Below are 24,958 nucleotides of genomic sequence, written 5' to 3' on the forward strand. Positions count from 1 at the left end.
CGCACCCGACTCGGAATGCTGCGAAAAACACCAGCTTCGTGCGATGGAGAGCGGCCGCTTGCACACGCACTCCTAACAGCGATTGCCTGTCCATCCGAGTTCGACCGCGGCGTCAGCCATAATGGAAGTCCGAGAACGCGACGTCACGCAAGAAAGCCGCTGCATCATGGCGCTCGGCCGGCCGTTCTTATGCGTATACTTGACGTCGCACAACAGACGGCAAAGCGATAATGAGGAAAGTTCCGCTGATGCCGGCAGTTAGCGAAAGCAATATGCACGAAACAGACACGGGCTGTGATCAGCGAGCCATGAAGCCGCCTCTAGAGTATCAAAAAGCCTTCGGCCCCTCCAAGGCCGGACGGGTAGTGCTCAAGTCATGAGAAATAGGCGTTCACCGGCGTACGCTACAGCGAAGGCCTGGGGCCGGCAAGGCCATCAGAACAAGCATCATGCTCGTAGGCGGGTACGCGGGAAGGACCCTTGGCGGCTTCCTCGGTCCGCCTTTTCTCGTACTCGTCATGTACGTGCGCCTTCACTAGCCCCCACGATCAGCTCTCCTGCCTGTTGTCTGCCTTTTCCGACCGCTTGGCCCTCGTGCGAGCGAGAGCGAGGGATTTGGGTTTGTTGAATCCACAATTCGTCCCGACCTTTGAAATAGCTGGATCGGCCGGGACTGATCCACTTTCGAATCACAGGATGTTGGTTATGATACTCGATGAAGGCGGGTGGAGCAAGCCGCATATCCCGAGAGCTTCAAGGCAACACCGATCGCGCTCTCCGGGTGTTTACTACGTGACTAGGTTCGCAGGCTACGGCTGACGTAGCTTGCGACCACTCCATCTCGAGTGAGCAAGCGACGAAGCATGAAGTGCTCGGCCTTCGGATGCATGTCCTCCGGATGCCAGGCCTCCGCCGACGTTGGCCAGCGCTTAGGGACGATCATGTTGGCTGTGACGTCACGCGATGGGCACAGATTCGGAGCGAGTCGAACTGGAACACCGAACCCGACGAGAGAGGAAGCAGAAGTGTGTGGAGGCAAGTAGGCAAACGAGGATAGTCTGAGACTTGAGGATGTTCGTAGGCAGCAGGCGAACGTCGGATGGTGGGGGGTTGCAATCGGCAGACCAACTTCTAGCACTAACCGAGATGAACACCAACAGCCAACTGATTGGGTGATGTGCCTGACAAGGAAATGATCTGGGTCCTGACCAACAGCTGTGGATGTAGAAACGGCTAAAGACGATATCGGACCTCGACGTAAATCGGTGCTGTAGTCACCTAAGGATTTACTGTTTGCCCTCCCGATCCGTCGTCAAGCGGTTTGGCCAAGCGCAGAGCCGCAAACCAGTCTTCCAGGCACCAACGGGTGAGGCGCAGCGCAGCGCCGCGCCGCGCCGCGGACCTGCCTCCTTGCCTGCCCCGTATGTAGGAAACAAGCAATTGCACAGACGCGATCCGCCCGTCTCCCGCCCGTCAATGCGTGCAATCTCGTGCTTAGGGATGCTGACACCTTGCTGGCCTCATCAGCGGCTAAGCTGACGACCGTCAACACCCACTCGACCCCACAACACCAAACCTTCTTTTTCACATCACGACCGCAATCGCCCATTCACGCCGCATACCCACCACCACCCCCAACCGCCCTGCGCACCACCTCCTCCATCCCCACCACCTCCTCCATCCGCCCATCCTCCACCAACTCCGCATACGTCGCGCACACCCTCTTATGTCCCGCCCTCCAATCCCCCCTCTGGCACTCCCTCCCACAATACCTCACCACCCCACACCCCGCACACCTCTTCGCCCCGCCCTCGGGCTCGCTCCCACACACCTTACACCCCACATCACCCAGCCCCTGCGGCGGGCGCACCGTCACCCGCTCCCCATGCTCATGATCATTATGCGTATCCTCCATCGCGCAGCGTAGCCGCTTGCGCGCGAGCACACCACAATTATCGCGCGCGCACACGGGCGTGACGAGGACCTCGACGCGCTTGCCAAGGCGGGGCGCGGGGACCCGGTCACCGCCGTCGTCGCCATCTGAGCTGTTGCTGTTGCTGTCGTACGCCGGCGGCGCGTCCTCGTCGACGTGCAGGAAGCTGACGGGCGTCAGCAGCACCGTCGCCGCCTCCTCGCCGCAGATGTCGCACTCCCGCGGCGCCGCGGCGCGGCACTCGTCTTGGTGCGCGCCGAGCGCGTCGCTGAGGACGTCGACGAAGAGGTCTTGGGCGGAGGCGGGCGGCGCGGCGGTGCCGAGGAGGATGTCGGGGATGGGGTGGATGTGGGTGATTTTTTTCGTTGTGGTTGTTGTTGACGCTTGGGGTGAGGATGAAGATGAGGGGTCGTCGGCGGAGGGCGCGGAGGTGCTGCTGCTTTGGATGAGGAAGTGGAAGGGGATGGGTGTGGCGTCGAGCTCGGTGCCCTCTTCGAGGTTTAGGGGAGTGCTGGCGGAGGGGGGCGACGTGGTTGTGGGTGGGTTTGCGACATCGGCGGCGGTGTTGGTGGTTGAGGAGGAGTCGGGGGCGGAAGGGGGCGCGGCGAGGTCGTAGGTCGGCGCTGCGTCGCTGTAGGCGGGAGGGGAGACGTCGGAGGTGTAGGCGGGCGCGTCGGTGGTGGGTTTGGACGTGGGCGCGGGGTTGTTGTTGGTTGCGGTGGTGGGGTTGGGCGCGGCCCCCTCTGCTGTCGTTGTCGAGGGCATATTGCTTGGTTCGAGGTAGGTCGCTTTGGCCTAAGATTTGAAAGTTGGATATGCTGAGCGGAGCACCAAGTGTGAGTGCGTCGCGCTTGGGTTATTGGGTTGCGTGTGGATGTGAAAGTTGGGTGCTTGAGCTACGCGGGTTGAAGGTGACGCACGTTCATCTGAGGCAGCCGCTCGCGAGCGGAAGCTTCTGGTCATGTTTCCTTTTCAATAACTCCGTATCCTTTTACTTCCTCTAATTCAAAATTTTACGACTGTCATTACACAGAAGCTGTTATTCAGCACCACTCTCCGCGCGACTTTGCGGTTGTGGTCTTTATGTAGTTGCGGCCTTGGAGCGCGACAGGGATTTTACGCGCTGTGCAGGACTGAGATCACCATGCTCAACTACCACATTCGATACTCTCGAGCTTTTCACATTTGTTGAGAAGATATTTTTGGTGGGTCTGACCCATTTGAAATTCTACTCTACCAAAATAAAAAACAAAGGCCACTCAAGCGAGAGTATATGCCGAAGTCTAAGGCCAGACATGGTCATGCAAATGCAATTCTGTTCCCAAACGCCATATTCTTGCCCTCCAAGTCTAACCCGTGCCAGCCAGAAGACATGCTTTTCCATCATTCGTTTGCGTCATGAACTATTGGTGGTCGTTGATGTTGTGCAAACTCATGTCTTGCGTCGCCATGACACGCGATTGCGACTCGTCCGTGGCTCTCCTTTCGAAGTCGCCTGGGCGGCCAGTGCCACCACTACCGATCGCGAAATGGCCGTTGATCGGGGTGTCTTCTTCCGCGGGGATGACGTTGCCGTGCCTGTCAACTTCGACTCCCTTGGCCGCCATGCGGACTTGGCTTTCAGTCGCCGCACCATGCATGACAGCTTGTCTGGCGCTCTCCATGACCTTCAGTTTTCTGCTCTCGCCACGGATGCGCTCGAGCCTGTGGAAGTAGTCGTCATCCACAGGAGTAACGTACTTGCCACAGAAGACACCGACCTCGAACTTCTGGGTTGCCGGGTCGCGAGGCGAGAGCGAAGCGCAAGCAGCCTCAAGGTCATCCAGGGTCTGATAGATGACTGCATCCGCCCCAATCTTCTCAGCAATTTCGGGCGAAGAACGGTTGTAGGCGATCAGCTCGGATGTCGAAGCAAGGTCAATACCGTAGATGTGTGCGTTGCTGGTCATAAAAGTCAGTACCTATCCGGAAGATGAAAGCTGGCGTAGACTTACGTGATCGGCGGAGCGCAGCTGGTGAAGATGACCTTCTTGGCGCCAGCTTCCCTAGCCATCTGGACGATCTCACGACTGGTAGTACCTCTGACGATACTGTCGTCCACGAGAACAACCACCTTGTCCTTGAAATCAGACGGCTTGGCATTGAGCTTCGCGCGGACACCCTTTTGGCGCAGCTTCTGAGTAGGCATGATGAAGGTACGGAAGATATACCTGTTCTTCACGAAACCTTGAACATAGCGCTTCTTCAGACCAGCAGAGACACACAGAGCAGACGTGATGGCTGTTTCAGGAATCGGCATAATGCAGTCAACCTCTGCGAGACCCTCGGGACCAAGCTCGTTCTTGATAGTCTCGGCAAGCTTGTAGCCCATCCTACGACGGCTCTCATCGACATCGATGCCATCCATGACCGAGTCAGGACGAGCAAAATAGACGTACTCGAAGATGTCGGGAGTGTAGCCAAGCTGAGGGTGGACTTGACGGAAGATGGGCTCCTTGCCCTTCTCGATGATGACGGCTTGACCAGGGAGGATATCTTGGAAGGTGGTGTAACCGCACTGAGTGAGAGCAACAGACTCAGAGGCCATCATGTAGTCGGTACCATGGCCGCTGTCCGAAGGCTTAGAACCCAAAACCATGGGGCGGATACCGTAGGGGTCACGGAAGCCGATGAGACCGAAACCAGCAAGCATGGCAGTGCAGGCCCAGCCGCCGACGCAGCGCTTGTACATCCTCATGAGAGCGCTGAAGCAGTCTTCAGCGTTGACACGAGCCTTGCCCGTCTCGTTGAGCTCGTTGGCAAAGCAGTTGAGCATAAGCTCACTGTCGCTCTCGGTGTTGATGTGGCGGTGCGCCTCCTGGTCAAGGAATTGCTTGAGCTCAGGAGCATTGATGAGGTTGCCATTGTGGGTCATGCAGATACCGTACGGGCTGTTGACGTAGAAGGGCTGGGCCTCGGAGTTGGCGCTGCTGCCAGCGGTGGGGTAGCGGAGGTGACCCAGGCCCATGAAGCCGGGCAGGTCCGCAACCCTGGAGCCGTCGTGGAAGACCTTGGAGGCCATACCGTTGCCCTTGCACTGGTAGAAGCGACCACCAGCTGCGCAGGTAGCTATACCGCAGGCATCCTGGCCTCGGTGCTGGAGCAGGTATAGGGCATCGTGGATCTCGACGGCGGCCGAGGTGGACGCGGGGTCGGCGTGGATAACGGCGATGATACCACACATCTTGCGGGTCCGATAGACTGTTTGCGCGCCATGTTAGCAGTGCGCCGGCAGCTGGTCATCGTACAGGGCAGTGTATGAGCTTGGATCAGAATGTGCTGTTTCCGCAACTTTGAGCTCGGAAGTCTAACATCTATAAAAATAACACTAGATCATCACGGTAGGGCAGGAAGAAAAGGACGGCGCTGGCGCCTGCTGTCTACTGACCTCAAAGGCGGGGCTCGCGCTGGAGGGGCTGTTGAGGGTGGCGGAGAAAGTTTTCTCAGCGGTACCGGAGAGCGCGAGGCAGAGGGAGGCCGGACAGAGCAGGCGGCCGCAACGGCAACAACTGAGACGTTGCGGGAGGCGACGAGGGCCGAGAGGCAATTGGGTTGGTGGATGCCATTTTGAAAGGTTAGGTTCTGAGGGCGCAGAGAGGCGCAAAACTTTATGAACTACCAGCGCTGGCGGAACTTCTCGGCTCGCTACAGCCGGACCGACGCAGCCTCCACACGCCGCCAACGCGACTCCCCAGCACAAATGAGGTCTGATCACTTCCCCCGCCGGCCGCCGACCAATCTGCGCACAGAATGCGCAGGATGCCTGACCGTGAATAAGCCCGCCTGCCATTGGCCCCCCTCCGATTATCGCAACGCCTCCAGAATAACCGCCGAAGACGCCCGCTCGCCCCTGTGGTCCGCCAACGCGACGCGTCCCTCAACCATGGCGCGCTTCACCGCCCCACGTGCGAGCGCCGATCTTGACCACGCCGCACATGATGCTCCACCAACTCTCAACAACAGCATCCGACTTCAGCCAAGCGCTGTCCGCGTGTGCAGCAATCCGGTGAAGCGACTGTGGGCCGATCCTTTGGAATTTGCCAATGATGAAGAGGCCCCACGGCAATGACATATCATATTCGGGGATGCCTCAGGCTCCGGTACCAACTTTTACTCCCATGAATGCACCCGCACGCCTGATGCATCCTCCGTGGGCCATCTAAGAGCCCGATTATGATACTTATTATGTAGTAGCGTTTGTATCCTGAGCCTTGGATGTTTCGGGTGGTGTCTCGACGCTTCTTCACAGAACAATGAAAATATCCAGCACCAAAAAACGGCATGCATAGCAAAGTGAAGTCGGGTCGCTCTTGCCGTGCGGGCTCATGTCTCTTTCTAGCTGCACGCAGTATAGGGTCTAGAAGCCAAGTGCGCGTCCGCCTTTGAGCACCAGCGCTATCTTTAGGGCGATGCCTGGAAGTTTGCCCTTCAACACCGCGCCTATTCGAAACACTTGAATCCTCCGGGTCTCTGCATTAAAGAACCGTTGAAAAGGAATGTTGATCATTGAAGAAGTGACAGCACAGATCATGCAATGGCAGTTTGGTGTTCACTGAAGCGCCAGGAAACTTGTTATGCAGGCTTGAGACTATATTTGCCTGCATCACTTCACTTCCACATCTTTCTTCTTCACCTCACCCAGCAACATTGACCACCTGGGTCCTTCCTTGCGTAAATACAACAGTCACCGCCCGAGCTCCGACCCAGCTTCTTCAACAACCTCAACTTCGACCAAGCGACACCCTCAACCACGCCTGCGCATCTGCTACCTGAGCCTCGCGCCTTCACCGCCGACATGAATTTCACCGCGAGGAGTGCTCTTGGAGCTGAGCATGAGACCATCGCCATATCTGACGATGAAGACGGCGAGCTAGCATTCGGTACGTTATGAACACCTTCGCACCTTCGCTCTTTGAATGAATCGCTGACGCTCTCGCAGACCGTTTCGCTGCGAACGCAGCTCTTGACGACTTCGTCGTTATCGAAGACGATGAGGATGAATATAATCGCTCACCACAGCCGCACTCTCGGCTGGGAGTACGCCCAACACAGCCAGCATCAAGGCGTAATGCCGAGCCTCAACGTCACGAAAGATTTCTCGATTCGTGTGAGTTGCTCAGTGAGGGTGCCAAATCAATGGGACCCAGAGCATACACCGTCAAGATCGGAGATACGGTTGAGATCCGTACATCTCAACCCAGCGGCGCCGTGAAGAATGGGGACTTCTTGAGAGTCTTCAAGATTCTGGAGAATACCTTCCACGGCAACGTTAGTTTGCGGGGTCTTCTCTTCAGACGCAATAAATACCTACAACCGATGCTTCCCCGCAAACTCAACGAACTCTACATGATCCTCACAATCGACACCGAGGATCCCCGTCCCGATCATGTTCAGGGCCTGGAAGAGGTGGCTCTGGAGAAGGCGTACCGGAAACGTAAGCTCAAGGTCACTGATCTGCCGTACCCCGAACTCTCGTTTCGAGACACGACCTTCTTCCACTCCGGCATTGCGAATGCGAAAGAATTCGAGCAAAATATTGCGGACCATGAGGTCCTCGTCTGCCGCAACATCTTCGCGCACATATACGGCAAAGGAGAAAGGGAGCGAACTCGCCGAAGACCTTATCAAGGCCTTCTCCGGTACGTCACACGCGAAGAAGCGGACGAGAGCGATGGCATTTTCACTGGAAAGCACGCCGAACGCGTCGCCATTCCCGACGACTCCGAGGATGAAGACACTATTCTTGTCGAGCACAACATGCCTCATGGCCCAAACCGTCTCCGTCGATACACATTCGGAGATGGGTTCCAGGGCGGCGGAGGTGCAAGCTGTGCTGCTAAGCTAGCCGGCTTGAAGGTTGTATGGGGCTTTGACCACGATGCTTCTGCTGTGACGACAGCCTCAGCGAACTTCCGTCGAGCTCGGATCTTTCGGTGCGAAGCAGCAGACTTCCCACCTCCCGGATTCAACGCAAAGTGCGATATCCTACATCTCTCCCCACCGTGCCAGCCTTTCAGCCCGGCATGCACCACTCCCAACGCTCTAATGAATGAGATCAATACGGACGCTTTGTTTGCAATTGGCCCAATCATCAGAGCCGCCGAGCCACGGCTCGTGACTCTGGAGGAGACCTTTGGTCTCCTGACGCATGAAAAGCATACGCAATGGTTCGGCATCTTGCTTTCCGTGATCTATGAAGAAGGGTACAGTATTCGGTGGGCAATACAAAACACGCTGGAGTATGGAATTTCGCAGCCGCGAAGGCGGCTGGCCTTGATTGCGGCAGCGTAAGTCTCACTAACATCTTTATGTCGAAGACTAACGATACTGCAGGCCGGGATTCCCACTACCGAAAATGCCGAAGCCGACTCATGGCAAACCTGGTTCTGGCCTGCCCAGTTTTGTCACTGTTCGAGAAGCCATTGGCACAATTCCGCGAGGAACGACTAACCACAACCCAATGTCAGCAAGACGCGTTGACAAAATTCCATGGGATCCGGATCATCCGTATAACAAGACTATCAAGACGTCAAACTCGGAGGTGTATCACTGGAGCGGCCGCCGCAAGTTCACCAACAGAGAGCTCGCAGGACTACAGGGCTTCCCACATACCCACACCTTCCACGGCTCCAGCATCGAGAAACAGATCGGAAACGCGGTCCCCTCCACCTGGTTCAAGCTTGTGTTCGACGAGTGCGTCAAGGTACTCCGGAGGATGGATCGTGCGCAAGGCCGCAGTGCAAGAAGCGCACACGGCGACAATGAGAATGGGCGTGAGGAGACCGGCTTGTTCGGAATTCCATCGCAGACAATGTCACCTGCTCCCCGAAACCTTTCTCAAGTATCAAAGGGATCCTCGGCCGAGGACGCAATTGTCATTGATGACGATGAAGTCATACTTGTGGACTGAACCAGAAATCCTTTCAGTGGATAGTATCAAAATCCCGAGCGATAGCTGACGGCGAAGTTGGGACAAGAGAGACTCAAGAAGGAAGGTGGTTATTTGATTTCAGAGAGTGAATGCTGGGAAGATTTCCAGGAGGACAAAAAAAAAGCGGGTAGATTTGGAAAGATTTCTGGGAAGATTGTGCGATGCGGTCATGACTGCGACGAGCACATTCCATGTGGTCACAGAGGTTGCGCCAGGGTTGAGCTTCCGCCGACGACGAGTGCGAAGGTCGGATCTGACGACTCACGTAGACACAAAAGTAATATCCCTGCAAACGGGGTATCACGAGAATCAGAATGACAGTTGTGGGCTGCGGCTACTTACTCATGCGATCCGGGTAGGGGGTGCCAGTCGTGGTGCATGCGCCGCTATCTCACGCTCGCTGTCGTCATTTGGGAATTGCGCCTTAGATGCACAACAGCGGCTGCACCGGGCCTTCTGTCAATGACTTCGTGCGAGGTGGTCTGTTACTACGTAGCGTGCCAGCCCCGCGTGCTATCGTAGGAGAGCTATAATAGCGCCCGCGGACAAGAGTCAAGCAGGCAATGTGGTGATGCGTTAGTGTGTGCTTCAGATACGCGGCCGCTCGGGATTGGCAGGAAGTCAGGGCTGGCGGAGGGCCAGGGAAGCCGGGTGAGAGCATCCGGGCGTGTTCTGGATGATTACGGACCGACCTGTTAAGTCTCCGGCGCGTGCATGGTGCGACGCTGGGTCCGAGCGGCGGGGAAAGCAATCGCTGATGCGCGCCTTCCCAGAGAGCATCCCAGGATTTGCGGAGAGGTGCCTGACGCAGCGCTGGGATGATTGTCGGCCGCGCGCATGCGCAGCGCCTCATTCCCAGAGAATCGCCAGCGTCGCCATCGTCTCGCGGGCGTGCATCGGGCATTACTGACTCGCCGATGGGTGGCGGGGCGGCGCAGCGGGCAGGGCGGGCAGTGGGTTGGGTGAAGAGCCCGGGCACGCGCTACGTCATAGGTCGCGGTCTGCGGATCCATGCCACCACCAGCCCATCGCGACGGCCATCGTGAGCACCTGCTGACCGCGCGTTCCCGTACGCCCCGAACGCCGCTTCCGCTTCTCTGGTCTTCCACCGAGCGCCCTGCTCACAACATCCCTTCACCGACTACGTCCATTCCCCTCATCTTCCTCGCCTGCCGCACGTTGCCACTCGTTGGATTCCTCTGCACCCCTCACTCTTCCACCTATCTACGTGTATGCAGCGCATGACTGACAGCTCTGCCGACAAACTCTGCAGGGTCCCTGTACTAGTTGCAGGGGCTGTCCTCCGCCCTCGCTCGCGCCAGCCGCTTAGCTCCAGATCCCTTGCGCCTATCACCAACCACTCTGACGTACCTGCGGCTTTGCATCATCATATAAACCACTCCGCCCGTCTTCATCGCCACCTTTCACATTGGCATACTTCAATCCCAAAATGGCAGGTCTGGCACTGAAGGCGATATCATACGGCGCGGAGCGCATTCCGGATAAGCTTTTCGACGCCATCCCCGGCGGCTACTTCAGGTCACAACAGGAAAAAGAGGCCAAGAGGCGCCGCAAGGAAGACAAGAAGCGGGGAAAGCGCCGCGCCCAGAGCGAGGGTCGCGGCCGCAGGCAGCGCTCGCCTTCGCTGACCGAGTCGGACTACTACTCCTCGGACTCCTACACAGAGGACTCCGACTACGACCGCCGTCGCCGAAACCGCCGCAGCAGTGACACTGGTCGGGGTCGTGACCGCGGCCGCGACAGTGATCGGGATCGCAAGCATCGCCACCGTCACCACAAAGATCGCTCCTGGTCTGGAGACCATGACTCGCCGCCACATGCAGACAGGTCCATGTCACAAGGCCATACGCAGGGCTTGCACATACCTCCTCCACCGATCCAACCAAACGTTTCTGCTACCTTCCCGCCTGCTCACCTAGCTGGCGAGAACTACGCTCACCCGCAGCCCTACAACGCTGCTCACAATCACTACGCCGCGAAGCCTTACAACCCGGCCGACTATGTTCCAGGTGCGATGCACACTCCCGAATACACCAACGGACAGGCTGCACAGATAAATCCCCAGGCCCTCGCGCAGGTTCCGGCTGCGAACCAACCACCGGTAACTCAACCCTAGGGTATCTGAAGGACGCTTCACTAACATTCGCAGGCTGCTGGTTACTACGGCACCCAGTTCCCGCCGCCTCCACACGGATCTCGCTCTTCGCGTGCTTCATCAGTCGACTCGCGTGGCCTCCAGTCTGGACCATACATCCCTCACAGCAACATCCAGGCCGTTCCAATTCCGAATGCTACTGCTGGATCTCACGGTCACTCGCCCTACGGAGCCAGATTCCCATCGGCGACAAACACTCCTCCGTTTGGCCACACCCCGCCTCAGTATCGGCCGCAGAACAGCTCTCCCTACCAGCCCAACTACAGCCCGAACTACCCGGTACAACCGCCTCATGGATATGGCTCACAGCCAATTTCGCGCCAAGGAAGCATCCACAGCGCAAATGCATACGGTGGTCAGGTCGGAGATGGCCATCGCCATCATGACCGTCACCGCCGTCATAGTATTGCCACGAACCCAGATTCTCGCATGCCGTATCGCACTCCCTATCGTAGCGGGGCTGGATCTTCTACAACCAGCATGACCAACAGCCTTCGGGGCAGCGTGGTCGAGTCTTTACACGAGCCCGTCCACGAGCCCGTCCAAGAGCTGTCGAATCAGAACGATGGCATTGACGACCATTGGCGAGCTTTCCCCTATGGTGTCCCAGAGGAAGACGCCGGTGTTATCGTTGAGGCTGCTTCAGAGGGCGTCAACACAGCCGAAGCGTTGAAGCAGCGCCACCAGGCGAGGTCAGGCCGCAGATCTCACGGTCGCCGTCGGGCTGTGAGGAGTGCTCCCATGGATGGCTATGGCAGCGCCTGATCTCATCTTCATTTCCATTTCCTCTCCTACCCTGCACAAAACTTGAGCGGACCACGATTCTCCTTCTTGATCGGCTCTTCTCCTATATTCTCACTTCCTATAAAATTGGTCGGGCCTTCTTCTTTCAACACCTCATGCATAGCGATGCGCGGTGAGCACTTTCTCAAGACAGGCATTACGAAGCTCCACAGCTGCCTCTTTCCCCTTTCACAAGGTCAATGCTCTTTCTCCATTTTTTGTACGACTAGCGAATCCTTCGTGCTCTGCTTCTTTCTTGGGGCAGCACCTGGACATGACTCTTTGGCGACATTTTCGGGCTTCAATATCTTGGAAGGTGAAACTTCCTTTCCTTTACTTTCCATGCGGATGCAGGGAAAGAGACATACAGGTCTATCCAACACAAAGCATGGACCCAAGGTGGAGCGTGATGGGTGTTGTGTATGTTTGATCGTGGTTTGGTGCTTGGTCTGCGTAAGCGATGGCATGAGATTATGATTACGACCCCTTAACGAAGTCTATGACAGTAGACAAATTTCTTAGATGAATTCATGTTTCGAGATTACGTTTTTTTTTTTTTTTTGAGTGGTCTATGGGAGGTTACTGGTGCAACTGGGAGGCTGAATGGCGCGGTGGCGTCCGTGACGTCGTCGACCGCATGGCATGAGTTGTGGCGTGTAGTGCGGAAGTTGGGCTTCACAAGAGTAGTAGTCGGGCACCACGATCTCATTTTCTTTTGGAGCCACGAGCACCTGCAAAAAGATGCACGCAACGGACCAATAGCGTGAAGTGATGCTTGAGTGTACAGCGTCGTTGGATGCGTCCAAGGGAAGGAAAGACGAAATGAAAGTGGGGAGAACGGCGTGTGTATTTCAGGCCGAATTGAGTATACAAAAAAAAAAAAAAAACAGATTAAAGGAGCAGCCCTGGCCAAGCACCCATGTGCCATAGCCCCAGCATATGTGCAGCCAACCTAAACGCAAACACATGCCCACACCCCGATTGGGCCCTGGGGGCAGTCGACCTCCCTCCCTCTTCGATCATCCCCACACCACTACCACAGCCTCCGCGGATTATCCACAAACAACAACCTCTGCATCCACTGCTGCTCGTTCCTCGCCCACCTCACAAACAACTCCACCAGCACCCCATCATCCACCTCCTTAAGACGTTTGACTGAAACGTAAATTGTAGGTGTTTTTTTTTTTTTGCTCAATTGATACAAGATACCCCTCCCGTGTCCGGCAGCTGTCTGATGCCGCGGTATAGGCAAGAGGGGGCTTGCACATATCTTGACTGATTCACTTGAGAGAGAACCGACTTCAGTCCTGCTCGAGCGACGTCGGAGAAAGCCTTCCACGAAGCGGAGAAGAAGCTCCCACGGAAGCCGGAGTTTTCGCCTCCTCGGTCGCGTCTGGTTCATCTTTTGCCACGAACTACCTGGTTAGAGTATGTCCACCACACCACCTTCGCCATTGCAGGCAGAAAAGTGCCGACCGACTCTTTGGCAACCGAACAACATCGCCGCTGCCAAGATTCCGGGCATCGAGAAGACATTCAATGCACATGAACACCGGCGCTGGCCATCCTTGCCATCGGATATGTTCCTGATGCACAGCTCCCGTCCAACGTGTGCCTCGCCCCACCTGCGCCCCTTCCAGCTTCTGACCGTCCGTCCGTCCCGCCGCACCCCCGCCGGCCCCGTCTTCTCCCAACGCCAACAACAACTGCCCCGCGAACCGCGGTCCAGGGGAAATGTAAGCGCAGGAGTTTTCGTAGCCAAACGGGATTAGTTAGTACATGGGGTCTCCGAGCGCATTAAGTGACGCGTAGCAGGTTCCATCGCTGCAGTATCCCGACGGCGTCATCCAGCCCCAGAGTTCTGTTCACAGCCGCCGCAACCGGGAATCAGTCACTGCTGCACAGTTTTTCGAGTAAGGACGAGGGGAGGGAGAAACGCTACACACCCAGCTGCTTTCCGTTGGAGAAGATGACATTGGCGGCGGCGCCGATCGTCCCGGTGCAGGCTTTGGAGGCGCCGCCCGACACTTGGTCGCAGGTGACGACCAAGGGCGCGGTGCCCGCCGTGTCGACGTTCGCGGCTCCGTAGCAGCGCCCTTCGTGGCACCAGCCGGCGACGGAGGCTTGGCCGGCTGTTGGCGATGGAGCTTCGTTAGCTGGGAGACGTCGTGCACCGGGCATGTAGGCTCGGTCTTTTTTTGCTTACTGTATTTGTCGCCGTCGACGAGGAGGTCCTCGATGGTGCCAGAGAGAGTGACGTTGCACTTCCAATCGAGGCCGCAGGTGCCGGATACTGCGGTGAGGAGTCAGACGGGAATGTGGGTTTTGGGGCGGGCGATTGGCTTACGGATGCCTTGGGCGGCGTTTACCACCGCGTCCGGGGCGGTGTTTATATCGGACGGAAGGCTTATGGGAGTGGAGACGGCGTCGGCTACATTGCCGACGGTACCAGACACACCGGCAACACCGTTCAGCGGGGCGGCGGAGCCGAGAAGAGCGGAGCCGGAAATGGCGAGGAATCGAGCAATGAACTTCATCCTGGAACGAAAGAGGGAAGGAGACGTGGTATTGCGAAAGAACGAAAACAGTGAGATGCTGGTTGGCTGGCTGCTGCTGCTGTTGAGCAGAGACTAACGAGAGGACTTGACGCAAACGAGGGTCCCATCCATCCCGCGCGGACGGCCGATCACTTGTATTGTATAGTGCGTGCATGGAGCACATGGACAACACAGAGGGCGGGCGGAGACATCCGAACGAGCGTTTGACGCATGGTAGCCGGCCGTCGTTGGCGTGCGTCCCCCAGCGGCAGTAAGCGGTATTGCGTTACGGGGAGCTATGGCCAACCGACTGGCTGTACCTGAAACGCGCGGCACTAAAGCGCGGACGGCTTAGGGGGGCAGCTTCCAGAACTGTATCTAGACTCAGCCTCGTGCTCGATTAGGGTTCGCTTGGCGCCCGCCACATTGTCGGTAATTTGGCCGTTAGCCTGAATACGACTGCCAATAACGGCTCGCTCATGCCCGGGGCTACTATCCCATCTCTCGGTTCTTGAGCGTGCCGTGATCGTATGTTCTTGGCGGCTGTGTGGCGGTTGAAGGTGAGCGGATTAGCCCATACAGGAAAGTCCGTAGTGCTCTTGATCGCCAGCACGGCTACAGGAGATTAGCGTATCATCAAGCAGCTTGAATGATGCACTAAAGTCGTTACTTGAGCATTGTTCAGTTGTCGGGCCACAAGAGAAAGAGAAGCGTTACTAAAGTCCGTCTGTTCCGTCATCGCACTTGGAAAAGTGGTCTTCCAGCGTCCAGCCCGGCTGTCCATCGTGGAAGCAAGCCGTGTTCGCCGTCGCGTAGTCCCGCAGTGCTGCCCAGCTCTTGCAACGGTGCACCTGCCCATCACCTGCCATGTGGTCGCCGGCACCATGCAGGGGAGTGCTGTCAGCATTGCACATGATATGCTGGCGTAGTGCATCAAAGCAGTGCCGGTTGTGAGCGATGGGCCATTGGGGAGGAGTTCCGTGGTACAGGTCAAGTAGCGTTCGTCGTATGAGGCGCTGTGTCTCGTCAGGCGGGCTTGACTTGTAGTATGACGGCGGGAAGACTTACGAGGCAGTGGAGCTGATGGTACGCCTCGAGGAGGTACATGGCCTTGTCAGGCCGACCAGGGATTTCCATAGACGGTGCCCACTGTAACGAGTCAGCGCAGGTTGAGAGGCGGTGGGTAGGCGTCCAAACGTTATGCGCCGTGGCCCAGTCGCGGTCTACTGCAATGTGGCCATGAGCAGTGTTGATGTTGTCCCAGAGCTGGTCGGCCTCGCTGTCGTTGTTGGAACTCCAAGGCGTGTGCCAGCTAAATTCGACGAAATCCATGGGAAGCTCTTCCGCTTTGGCAACCGAGTTCGGTAAAGGTGCTACTGCCGAGCTGGCTTGAAAGACATATAGCGACGCCGCAAAAAGAGCCACGTTGAACAGGGTAAGAACAGCAAGAAAAATAGTCGGCTGGCGCATCTTCCAGAGCTGCCTATTTCGGGCCTCGTCTCCATCTTGCCTCTCGACATGGTTTGGTAAAGGCTGGTATGCGATAGCCATGTTGCATACCCGTGGGATGCGAAGTGTTCACAGCAAGTGGTGATGCTTCAGTTATAGAGTGGCGACGATAAGGGTCATCCATCGCATGAGAGCTCAGGCACCGCTCGGACGCAGAAATGACTAGTATATGAACAGGGGTCGCACACCCAACTGAAACGGTCAGGTCCTCCGCTATGGCTTGTCCGCGTGGGCCGGGTTCTGCCGCCGCATCGTGGCGTAATCGCCAAATGCCACGCTACCGATTAGCCCGACTACTTGGCGACGCCGGGTCGCTTTGCCTTTGGAGCCGCGCTCTGCTCGGCAGGTGGAAATAAGTATGCATCGGTGCTCTTCCGTTGCCAGCTTTACCGGTACACGTCCCTCGTTCTCGCTGTTCCAAGCACACGCGGCTGGCCGCTGTCTCCAGCCTCCCGTCATTCACTCTCGCACGAGCATTTACCGGATTAATGAGCTACGTGAATAAGGAGTCTTGCTCGGCGGCTGGTATCGCTCTGGCAGTGCTTGCTTTGTTGGCTGTTTCGGTGAGAATTGCTTACCGGCTCAAAGCAAACCATAAGCTTAGCCACAATCGCTTTCTGAATTACTTAGACGACCTCTTCTGTTTACTGGCCGTATTGCCCACTATCGGAACCGCTGTAGTTTTGGTTTACGGTGAGGATTCAACAACCCCCCAAGGCATAACTTCGAATCCGCTTACGGTATTCAGGCGCCCAAGTCAATGTACTTGGCCAGCACAATGACGCTTCCAACGCCCAGGACTGGATCGCCACTACAACTCCTGATCTGGTATTATTGGAGAAGGTATCAATACCCGCATCCCTAATCCCCTGTATAAGGATTCTGACATCATCGCCAGTTTGTCTACATGGTCTTCGTAATGCAGCCTCTTGCTATCGGCTTCATCAAGCTTTCGTTCCTCTTCTTCTACCGCCGGATCTTCTTTGTGTACAAGTCATTCCAGGTCATCTCGCTAATCCTCGTCGCAATCACTGTTGCGTGGATCATCGCCTTTTTCTTCGGCTTTACCTTTGCATGCGGCATCAACTTCGCCACAAACTGGGCCTCACTTTCCGAGATTGGGGAGAAATGCGGGTTCGGCTTCATGGCCACCGTTGTTTATTCTATCCTCGATGCGGCCTTGGATTTCATCATTCTGATCCTGCCTTTTCCTTGGGTGAGCTTCTTCTCTTCCCTTCTTGTTGCGGCCGGCGGCTGACAACGAGAAGATATGGCAACTTCAGATGCCTACGGCCCGCAAGTTTCAAGTCTGTGGTGTGTTTATGCTTGGTAGTGTGTAAGCTTCACGACTCCCATGAGGCTCTATTGGTCGAGCTGACCCTCTTGGTTTGTTTAAGTGCCGTTGCTTCAGCAATTGTCCGGATGGTCATCTGCATCCAGCAAAGCACACCTTCGAGTCAGTAGCCACTTCCAAATCCGCAACAGAGGTCTGTTTTGCTAACAGCCAAAGGTGCGCTTGACAAGACGACTATCATGGGAATGCCGCCGTACGATATATTAGTATGTATCCACAGTAGATACTTTCCACGGGTGTTGCTGATGGGATTTGCAGGGAATCACCAGTGCCGGCATCTTCTGGACCGTCATCGAAACCAATGTTGCCCTGATCGCATGCTGTCTTCCTACTCTGCACTCGCTCATTAAGCCAACCGCATTCGGCGCTGCCATCAGTCGTGTCCATGGCTTTTTCTCGTCGAAAGGCTCGACGCGCGGATCGTCAAAAGAGGTGTTGCCCCTATCGAATCTGACTGCCGCCTCGAGGATTAGTCGGTTTTCCTGTAACAGAGAGCATGCCGATGCAGCTTTGTCAAACAGACAGCGCGCGGAGTTTTCCAGAGTCGGAAGCATATAGCTGATATCATAGCATAACATAATGAATTCTCACGTTGTATACCAAAAATTTGAGATAGGCAGCCACATCCATTGCCGCGTCATGATCGTGTTGCACGACATACCAAGCCATGCAACGGCTCTTACTGTCGGCATAACAAATAAGTGGGGTAAGACAGCACCCCACCCTTGAGACCGCTTACATGTCTACTCAGAACTTCTATTGGTTAAAACGGATGGTTGTGGTACAGTATGCGTTCAAGAAGCATATCCTTACAGTGTACTCTTGAACTCTCCAGGCGGTGATGGCAAATCACAACAGTATCCCTCGCGTCTAGTCTTATTCTTTCTTTTTGGGGGATATATACACGTTCGGCTCGCACACACCTTTAACGGTTACTCAAATCATAACCTTCTTCTGTGCAATGTCTTTTATGCTTTGACATTTACAGCCGGGGGCTCACACTGTCAGCTAAGGGATCTTTGAGCATTGACTGCGGCGTGCAAACATCGGAGTCCACTTCCACTGTCGGATCATCCTTCTCGACTCTTGGCGAATGGTCACAATGGGAGGGCCCTGGTCCAAATTTGATCACCAAGCTATGTTCATGCCACTTGGGAGATTCCTGAAAGTGACATGTTAGCTGGCTTTACTCGTCATGATCACATGCTGTATTGCATCATGACATACCTTCCTCAGGTGCAACAACGCAATCTCTCTCAATGACGCGGCAAAGGACGCCAGGCCGATAATGAAAGGGATCAGCTGCCCAGTCGATCTCAAGCTGTACACACCCGTTATCTCCGCAACGATAATGGTCCGCTCAATGAACACTATGAAGCAAATCATAGTTGCCAGAGTGGCCGCTTGGAAGCTTATGCAAAGGACGGTTACGCTGCGCCTGTTGCACAAATCAGCCTCCGCCCCGGTCCCCAGGCCCACGCAAATGTCTCGCTTACTTACGGAATCGAAACCTGCGAATCGGACTCGCTCTCCTGCACCCGCCGCTTCCATTCCGCCGGACCGCCCATCAAGTCGACGCCGCGGCTCATGAACGAGATGAAGGGCATCCACAGCTCGCTCCACCCGGGCAACGCGCTCGACTCGATGTTCCAGAACGTGTACGTGCCCTGCAGCAGCACCGGCGACCCCAGGAACCCGTCGACGACGACGTACAGCCACACGTTGTCCCACAGCATGAACGGCGTCAGGCACAGGCCGATGGCGAGCTTGACCCCCGGGTCCAGCTTGTCCCACACGTCGGGCCCGAGCGATGTGACGACGAACCGGCGCGCGAGGAAGCCGAGCACGAACTTCCACACCGCGAAGGAGGCGCTGAGGATGATCCAGCAGAGCCAGAGCGCCGGGATCGCGAGGACAATGGAGGCGCTGCGGAAGAAGATCAGGAGAGCGCCGGCCATGTGCTGGTGCCCGAAAAAGTAGATGGAGGGCGCGCAAACCTTGCCGCCGCCGGACTCGGTGGCCGTGGCCGCGAGCCACGGCGACCACCAGAACCACAGGTTGAGCCCCATCAGGTAGGATAGGATGACGCTGCGCCATGCTACGCCGGACCAGGAAAGCGAGGGGTGTTTGAGGAATGACACCGCGTCCGATGTGAACTCGAACGTGGACGCGCGGACCAAACCCAGAGTGCTTGATGGCAGCGATGCCTCGTGCATCTTGCGGAGGTTGCGGACCAGTTTGCTGCAGATGGTATTTTTGCCTATGGCGGCCATTGATTCAATGGATGCGCGTCTTCCGTTTTGTTGTTCCTTTTGCTGTCGTTGCTCTTTTTCTCCTTCATTTGCGCTACGAGACCGTAGCCACTCCCGAAAATGTCGGAAAGCGGTTTGCACGGTTTGTATGCGCTCACGAATTGAGCCCCTGAGTATCTCACGCTGGCGTCGGACCTCGCAGAGAAACTCTGATAGCGTGGATGGCGTGTAGAAATACACCCGGACGCCCAGGAGAGACAATACCGTAAAGATGAAGCCGAAACAGATGTGCAACATCACGTATGCCTCGACGGGTTGAATCGTGCCGTCAGCTGCCGCCACTGATATGGCTATGAGCAACGCCAGCAGAAATATAGAATTGTAGTCATGGTTCGCTGCTGCTGCGGAAGAATTGAAGGTGTTTGTGAGCCATGAGGAGAACAACTGGAAATACAGACCGAATCGGATGCCAGAGCCATAGAGATCAGAGTTTCCGATGAATCCGGGGCATTTCTCAATAGCCTCGCGCTGATGGATTGAAGGGGTATAACCAGGCATGGTGATTGCTGCCGAAACGATAGGTGCCACGGCAAAGGCCGTAATGCGCAGGGCCCTAGTCATGGACATGATTGGTTTTACAGACTACATTCGAAATATGGAGAGAAGTCGATGTTATAAGGAATGCTAGTGATCGAGGCAATAAGACAAGGGCTGAGATGAACATTGAGGAGCCGAGACCCTCGTTGTAGCATGAGGCAGACAGCTGAAAGTTGAGGTCTAGTAAGAAGGCAGCGAAACCGAATGCAGAATCTCACCTGCAGCCACCGAATCTGCCTTGCCATCTGACGATGCCGGCTAAAGTAGTACACTTGGTCAGCACTAGTCAAGACGTAAGAATTGAAAAGGCTTGAACATCCACTTCCTTGTCTCTTTTCGGTCAGTAAACGTCGAAAATCTCACCTTTAGTCTTCTGTCGATGTTTAATACGCATGCGCTGTTGGGGAAAATTCCCTACTTGTTTGCCCGTAAGTGCATATATCCCCAAGTACTGTCATGACTCATGTATCTGGTTTCACAAAACGTTGCTCTTATGTGAGATAAGCCTGGTCAGTGACTGTAATAGGTTCGGATGTTGTGGTTTTCTTTCCCCATCCCTGTTTTAGGGACCCTTATAATCCATGGCAGTGGTACGAAAAGTTCTGGGAAAGGTTTAGTAGAGGGCGAAGTCAAGGAAAATTCAAGACAATCGATCAAGATGGGAAAGACATGTGGCTGAGCGGGGCGTAGATGCGGCAGCTCTTAGATGTGGGTGCTAACCGTCCACCAAGGTCGCACACTCCGGCTCTGGGACATCTGTGTCTTGCCGCGGGAGAGTTTACGCAACACAATTGATACATACCTGCAAGCCAGCAAATATTCCACGAGGCTGTGAAAGATACTGTTCTGTTGCTTGAGCCACTAGTCATGCATGTCAGCCTTAGGCGACAATACAGCAACCCTATCATACGAGTCAGCCGATCAATGCCACGTTTCTCATAGGAGACTTGAAAAGGCGCAGAGGCTTGGACACGGATAGAAGTTAGCGGGAAAAGCATAAGTGCCAGGTCGGAATCATCGTATTCCGCAGCGCCAGGACCCACCCGCAACACCCATCCCTCCCGCCGGGCATGTATGTCACTCACTCACAGCCCGCCGATCTCCCGCAGTCGACAAGATGACGAACTACACACATACCTATATGATCGCCCTCCCATCCCATCTCCACACCAACTCGCTCCCTGCAGCGAGAGAGGAGCATCGTTGCCGATTCCGGATGAACCTTGTCCGTGTCCCCGTTCGTATTCACCAATTGACTTTTCGTTGCCCACCCCATCGCCTTGCCCGCTTCCTGCGCGCCTGATGATGATGCGTTGGGATCGACGGCTATGTAGGGCGCCCCGGCTGGCTTGACTGGGAAAAGATTGGCTTTTGTGGGTTGATGAGAGCGGGCGATGATGTGCAGGGCCCCGCAATGGATGGCGTGCAGGCCATGGATGCCTGCTCCACTTGCAAGTCAGGAAGGCCATCATCATCACCGCCAAGCAATTGGGTTGTAAAGCGCCCAGTCCAGTGTAAAGCGCTCGAAGTAAGATCCAAAAATTTTTCATTTTTTCTCAACACTACCGTACGTCCATAAATGCTTCAACTATCCCTTTGATGCTTTTTCCCTTACCGCAGTACTAAGCGAACGGACCTCGTATAAAACAAGATAAAGAGCCGTATCGCTGCGCACATCGTATCTCACTCTCATTTATCAGGCATGGGACCGCCGCCGTTCTGCTGCGGTCCGACTTCCTCCTCCTCAGCCGTCGACGCGGCCTTGCTACCACCCTTCACCCTCTCCTCTTCCTCCTCCCCCTCTCCACCACCCCTCTCTTCCCCATCCGGCTTCACATGCCGCTCTCCACCTGCGCTCTCCCGCTCTCCCTTCGCCTCCTTCTCCCGCTCCTTCCTCTCCACCCTCAGAAACCTTTCCTCCCGCCACGCCGGCCCCCTCCACACCACCACCGCCAACGGCGGCACGCTGAACACCAGCATCAGCAAGCCGAGGAACGTGTACGTCCAGCCGAGGCCCCAGGCGCGGATGATGTATTCGACGGACGCGGTGCCGGCGGCGCTCATGAGGCAGCGGCAGAGGTTGAGGCCGGCCATGGCCGTGCTGGCGCGCTGCGGGTACAGGTCGACGAGCAGCGTCATCAGCATCGACATGGTGCCCGAGAGCATGGCGCCGCCGATGAAGAGGATGACGAGGGGGGCGGCGAGGGAGGTTTGGGCGCGGAGGATCTGGAGGGATGGAGGACGGGGTTAGTAAGGGTGTGTGGGTGGTGGGAGGGAATACGGAAAAGAAAAGGGGGATGAGGAGGAAGGACGTACCCAGCCCCATACGAGCGTCGATATGCTGCCGATGATCAGCGGGGCCCAGATGATTTCGAGCCGGGCGCGCTCGATGGGGAAATTGCGCATGCTGCTGGCGCGCTTGCGGTCGACGGTGATGCCGTGCTTTGCGGCGACGCGGCGAAAGTTGCGGTCGAGGAAGCGACCGCAGGCGAGACTGCCTGTCATGGCGCCTGCTGAGAAAGGTCTATCCAAGTCAGAGGAAGAGATATACATGTCAAGACAGGTTCCCAGTACTCACATGTAGCAGAGACCGATCTGAAGGTCGTTAAAACCGTAGGTGCTGGCAAAGATACTAGGCATGGGAACGATCATGCAGAAGAAGCCCGTCATGAGGATGGAGAGCGCTAGTAGTATCAGTGAGACGTCCTTCTCAACGACGATGCGCAGCGCCATGAACGGGTTTGGAAAGCGAAGGTGCCGGCCCGCTGCCAGTCGCTTGCTCTCCTCGTGCTTGGCCTGCCGCGAAACGGTGCGTTGGAGCCCGTTCTTCTGACGCCTGCGCTCCGCAATGATGTTTAGCAGGGACTTGTTCCAGCCCTGCGGCGGAAGCGAGCCGTCGCCGACAACATTCCTGCCCGTTTCCGGGATGAGGATGATATAGAGGACGAGGTAGACGCCGCCACTGATGAGCAAGAACCAAAAGATGGACGGCCATCCGAGAAACTGCGCAAGGACACCGCCGAGGATAGGCCCAAGGGCGGGGCCAAGCTGGGTTCCCATCTGAACCCAGGCAACGTAGGAGCCACGCTCTGCGCTAGTGGTTACGTCGGATATGACGCCGTTGCCCAAGGCGATGACGCCGCTGCTGCCGCTACTCTGCATGGCCCGGAGCACCAGCAGCGCCGCGTAGTCACGCTGCAGCGCCAGACCCAGGTTGGCGAAGAAGAAGATGGTGAAGCAGCAGATATAGGTTGGTCGTCTGCCGACTTGGTCTGCCAGGTCGCCAAAGAACATGGGTGCTATGCCTTGCATGATCATGTAGCTTGTGACGGTGAAGTTGATGTCGGCTAGCGAGACGTGGAATTCTTTGGCCAGAGTATTCAAGGCAGGCAGGTAGATCTGACCCGAGACCGGAGAGAAGAAGCTGGCCATGGTAGTCATGGTGATGATGAGAACCTTGGTTTTCTTGGAAAACACCGAGTGGATTGGTGGTTTGGGTGGTTCCCCTGCTGCCGCCTCCACGTCTGTTGTAACTGCTTCCCTGGTATTGCCTGCTTCATGGAGTCCGACGGGTGTGGGTGGTTCTGCTGCTACAATTCCGTCGGTGGCTTGGATGGTATCTCCGTTGTGGTCTCGAGGTTCGGTGTGGCTGTGTGTAGGAACTGAGCCCGAGATGTCAGTGGTCGCCATGATTTTTGCACAAGCTCTCCGGGGTGCGGGTGCGGCTGAAGCTTGTCATCTTGGCAAAGTGGCGACCGGAAATCTTTTAAAGGGGGATGCTCTTTGGTCATTGTCGACTCATAGTCGGAGTTTGGAGATTCGAGGTCGAGCGGGGGAACGGAGCCCCCGAGCCGCTCCTGCCCCGTCCGAGTCACAGCACCTGCCACCCCGGACGGCCCGGACATAACGCTGAGCGAGGGCTCGTTGTTGCCTCATTCGCCATACTCCAACCCTTAGTGCTGATTAACCCAAGTGAAAACGTACGAACCATTAAATAAGACTTCCCCGCGTCCAAGTCGGCTGCGACGCTTTGCGACCAGACTCTACGCGCAGCCTGAATCACGGTACGGCTACAGCTCATTGCCTCCTCGTAACATTACTGGCCAGACTTCAGTCCACAACAGATCCTTCCGAACTTCGGACGACCAAGCGCGATCTTGATCCGGCATTCTGCGACAAGACAACGGCTACCACGAAACTGTCTCCGCGCCGGCCATGGGCATCTTGCAATACATTGAATACTACCTCTCCAAGCTGTTCTACAGCTTCCGAGCTCACGATGCGAAACTCTTCACCAAGGCGCCTGCATTCGCCAGTCATCCCGAGCCAAACATCACGCTTGAATGCCCGCAGAGCGGCCCTTCGGGTTCGCAGATGCCTGTTGACCTTACCCAAGACGGCAAGGGCGAATTCCCACTCTTGACCTGGACAAAGCCGGCTCAGTTGGACGTCAAAGAATATGTCCTCATTTGTGAAGACGTCGACGCGCCCCTCCCCTTCCCTATTGCCCATAGTCTCTTCTACGCCATCCCGGCAGAGACTAGCCAGGTCACGAATGGAGACATCCAGCTCGTTGATGCAACTGCTTTGAAAGGCGGATTTCGTTGGGTACCGAATATCAGGGGGAAGCACTACATAGGCCCAAGGCCGCTTGTTGGCCATGGTCCGCATCGGTACTTCTACCAGTTGGTTGCGTTGAGCGAGCCTCTCGACATCCAGGCTCTGGGACCGAAGGTTGGCCAAAAGAAAATCGCGGAGGCCATCAAGGGCAAGGTCGTCGGCTGGGGCTCCTGGGTCGGCGTCTATGAACGGAAATGGCAGTCCTAAGGTGGACAGAGGACTTTGTT

At 56.2% G+C, this 24,958-nt stretch overlaps 8 protein-coding genes across 8 annotated transcripts; 3 read left to right on the plus strand and 5 right to left on the minus strand.

Moving 5' to 3' along the window:
- Positions 1 to 3,336: 3,336 nt before the first annotated feature.
- On the minus strand, positions 3,337 to 5,156 carry ADE4 (amidophosphoribosyltransferase; the record flags this gene model as incomplete). Its single annotated transcript, XM_066778560.1, has 2 exons — positions 3,337 to 3,874; positions 3,928 to 5,156. 2 exons carry the CDS (start codon positions 5,154 to 5,156, stop codon positions 3,337 to 3,339), a joined length of 1,767 nt encoding a protein of 588 aa, XP_066630997.1.
- Positions 5,157 to 6,767: 1,611 nt separating this feature from the next.
- SLS55_007137 (uncharacterized protein) lies at positions 6,768 to 8,882 on the plus strand (the record flags this gene model as incomplete). The annotated part of the gene is made up of 3 exons (XM_066778561.1): positions 6,768 to 6,852; positions 6,912 to 8,259; positions 8,306 to 8,882. 3 exons carry the CDS (start codon positions 6,768 to 6,770, stop codon positions 8,880 to 8,882), a joined length of 2,010 nt encoding a protein of 669 aa, XP_066630998.1.
- A 1,471-nt stretch (positions 8,883 to 10,353) lies between these two features.
- On the plus strand, positions 10,354 to 11,844 carry SLS55_007138 (uncharacterized protein; the record flags this gene model as incomplete). Its single annotated transcript, XM_066778562.1, has 3 exons — positions 10,354 to 11,025; positions 11,074 to 11,358; positions 11,641 to 11,844. 3 exons carry the CDS (start codon positions 10,354 to 10,356, stop codon positions 11,842 to 11,844), a joined length of 1,161 nt encoding a protein of 386 aa, XP_066630999.1.
- Positions 11,845 to 13,800: 1,956 nt separating this feature from the next.
- SLS55_007139 (uncharacterized protein) lies at positions 13,801 to 14,399 on the minus strand (the record flags this gene model as incomplete). The annotated part of the gene is made up of 3 exons (XM_066778563.1): positions 13,801 to 13,994; positions 14,069 to 14,155; positions 14,210 to 14,399. 3 exons carry the CDS (start codon positions 14,397 to 14,399, stop codon positions 13,801 to 13,803), a joined length of 471 nt encoding a protein of 156 aa, XP_066631000.1.
- Positions 14,400 to 15,425: 1,026 nt separating this feature from the next.
- SLS55_007140 (uncharacterized protein) lies at positions 15,426 to 15,950 on the minus strand (the record flags this gene model as incomplete). The annotated part of the gene is made up of 2 exons (XM_066778564.1): positions 15,426 to 15,548; positions 15,597 to 15,950. The coding sequence occupies 2 exons, from the start codon at positions 15,948 to 15,950 to the stop codon at positions 15,426 to 15,428; spliced, it is 477 nt and encodes a 158-aa protein (XP_066631001.1).
- Positions 15,951 to 18,758: 2,808 nt separating this feature from the next.
- On the minus strand, positions 18,759 to 20,141 carry SLS55_007141 (uncharacterized protein; the record flags this gene model as incomplete). Its single annotated transcript, XM_066778565.1, has 1 exon — positions 18,759 to 20,141. The coding sequence occupies one exon, from the start codon at positions 20,139 to 20,141 to the stop codon at positions 18,759 to 18,761; it is 1,383 nt and encodes a 460-aa protein (XP_066631002.1).
- Positions 20,142 to 21,800: 1,659 nt separating this feature from the next.
- SLS55_007142 (uncharacterized protein) lies at positions 21,801 to 23,552 on the minus strand (the record flags this gene model as incomplete). The annotated part of the gene is made up of 3 exons (XM_066778566.1): positions 21,801 to 22,337; positions 22,428 to 22,635; positions 22,690 to 23,552. 3 exons carry the CDS (start codon positions 23,550 to 23,552, stop codon positions 21,801 to 21,803), a joined length of 1,608 nt encoding a protein of 535 aa, XP_066631003.1.
- Positions 23,553 to 24,326: 774 nt separating this feature from the next.
- On the plus strand, positions 24,327 to 24,938 carry SLS55_007143 (uncharacterized protein; the record flags this gene model as incomplete). The annotated part of the gene is made up of 1 exon (XM_066778567.1): positions 24,327 to 24,938. The coding sequence occupies one exon, from the start codon at positions 24,327 to 24,329 to the stop codon at positions 24,936 to 24,938; it is 612 nt and encodes a 203-aa protein (XP_066631004.1).
- Positions 24,939 to 24,958: the final 20 nt, after the last annotated feature.

This window comes from Diplodia seriata, assembly GCF_021436955.1.
Source record: "Diplodia seriata strain FDS-637 chromosome Unknown scaffold_7, whole genome shotgun sequence".
Taxonomy (NCBI): domain Eukaryota; kingdom Fungi; phylum Ascomycota; class Dothideomycetes; order Botryosphaeriales; family Botryosphaeriaceae; genus Diplodia; species Diplodia seriata.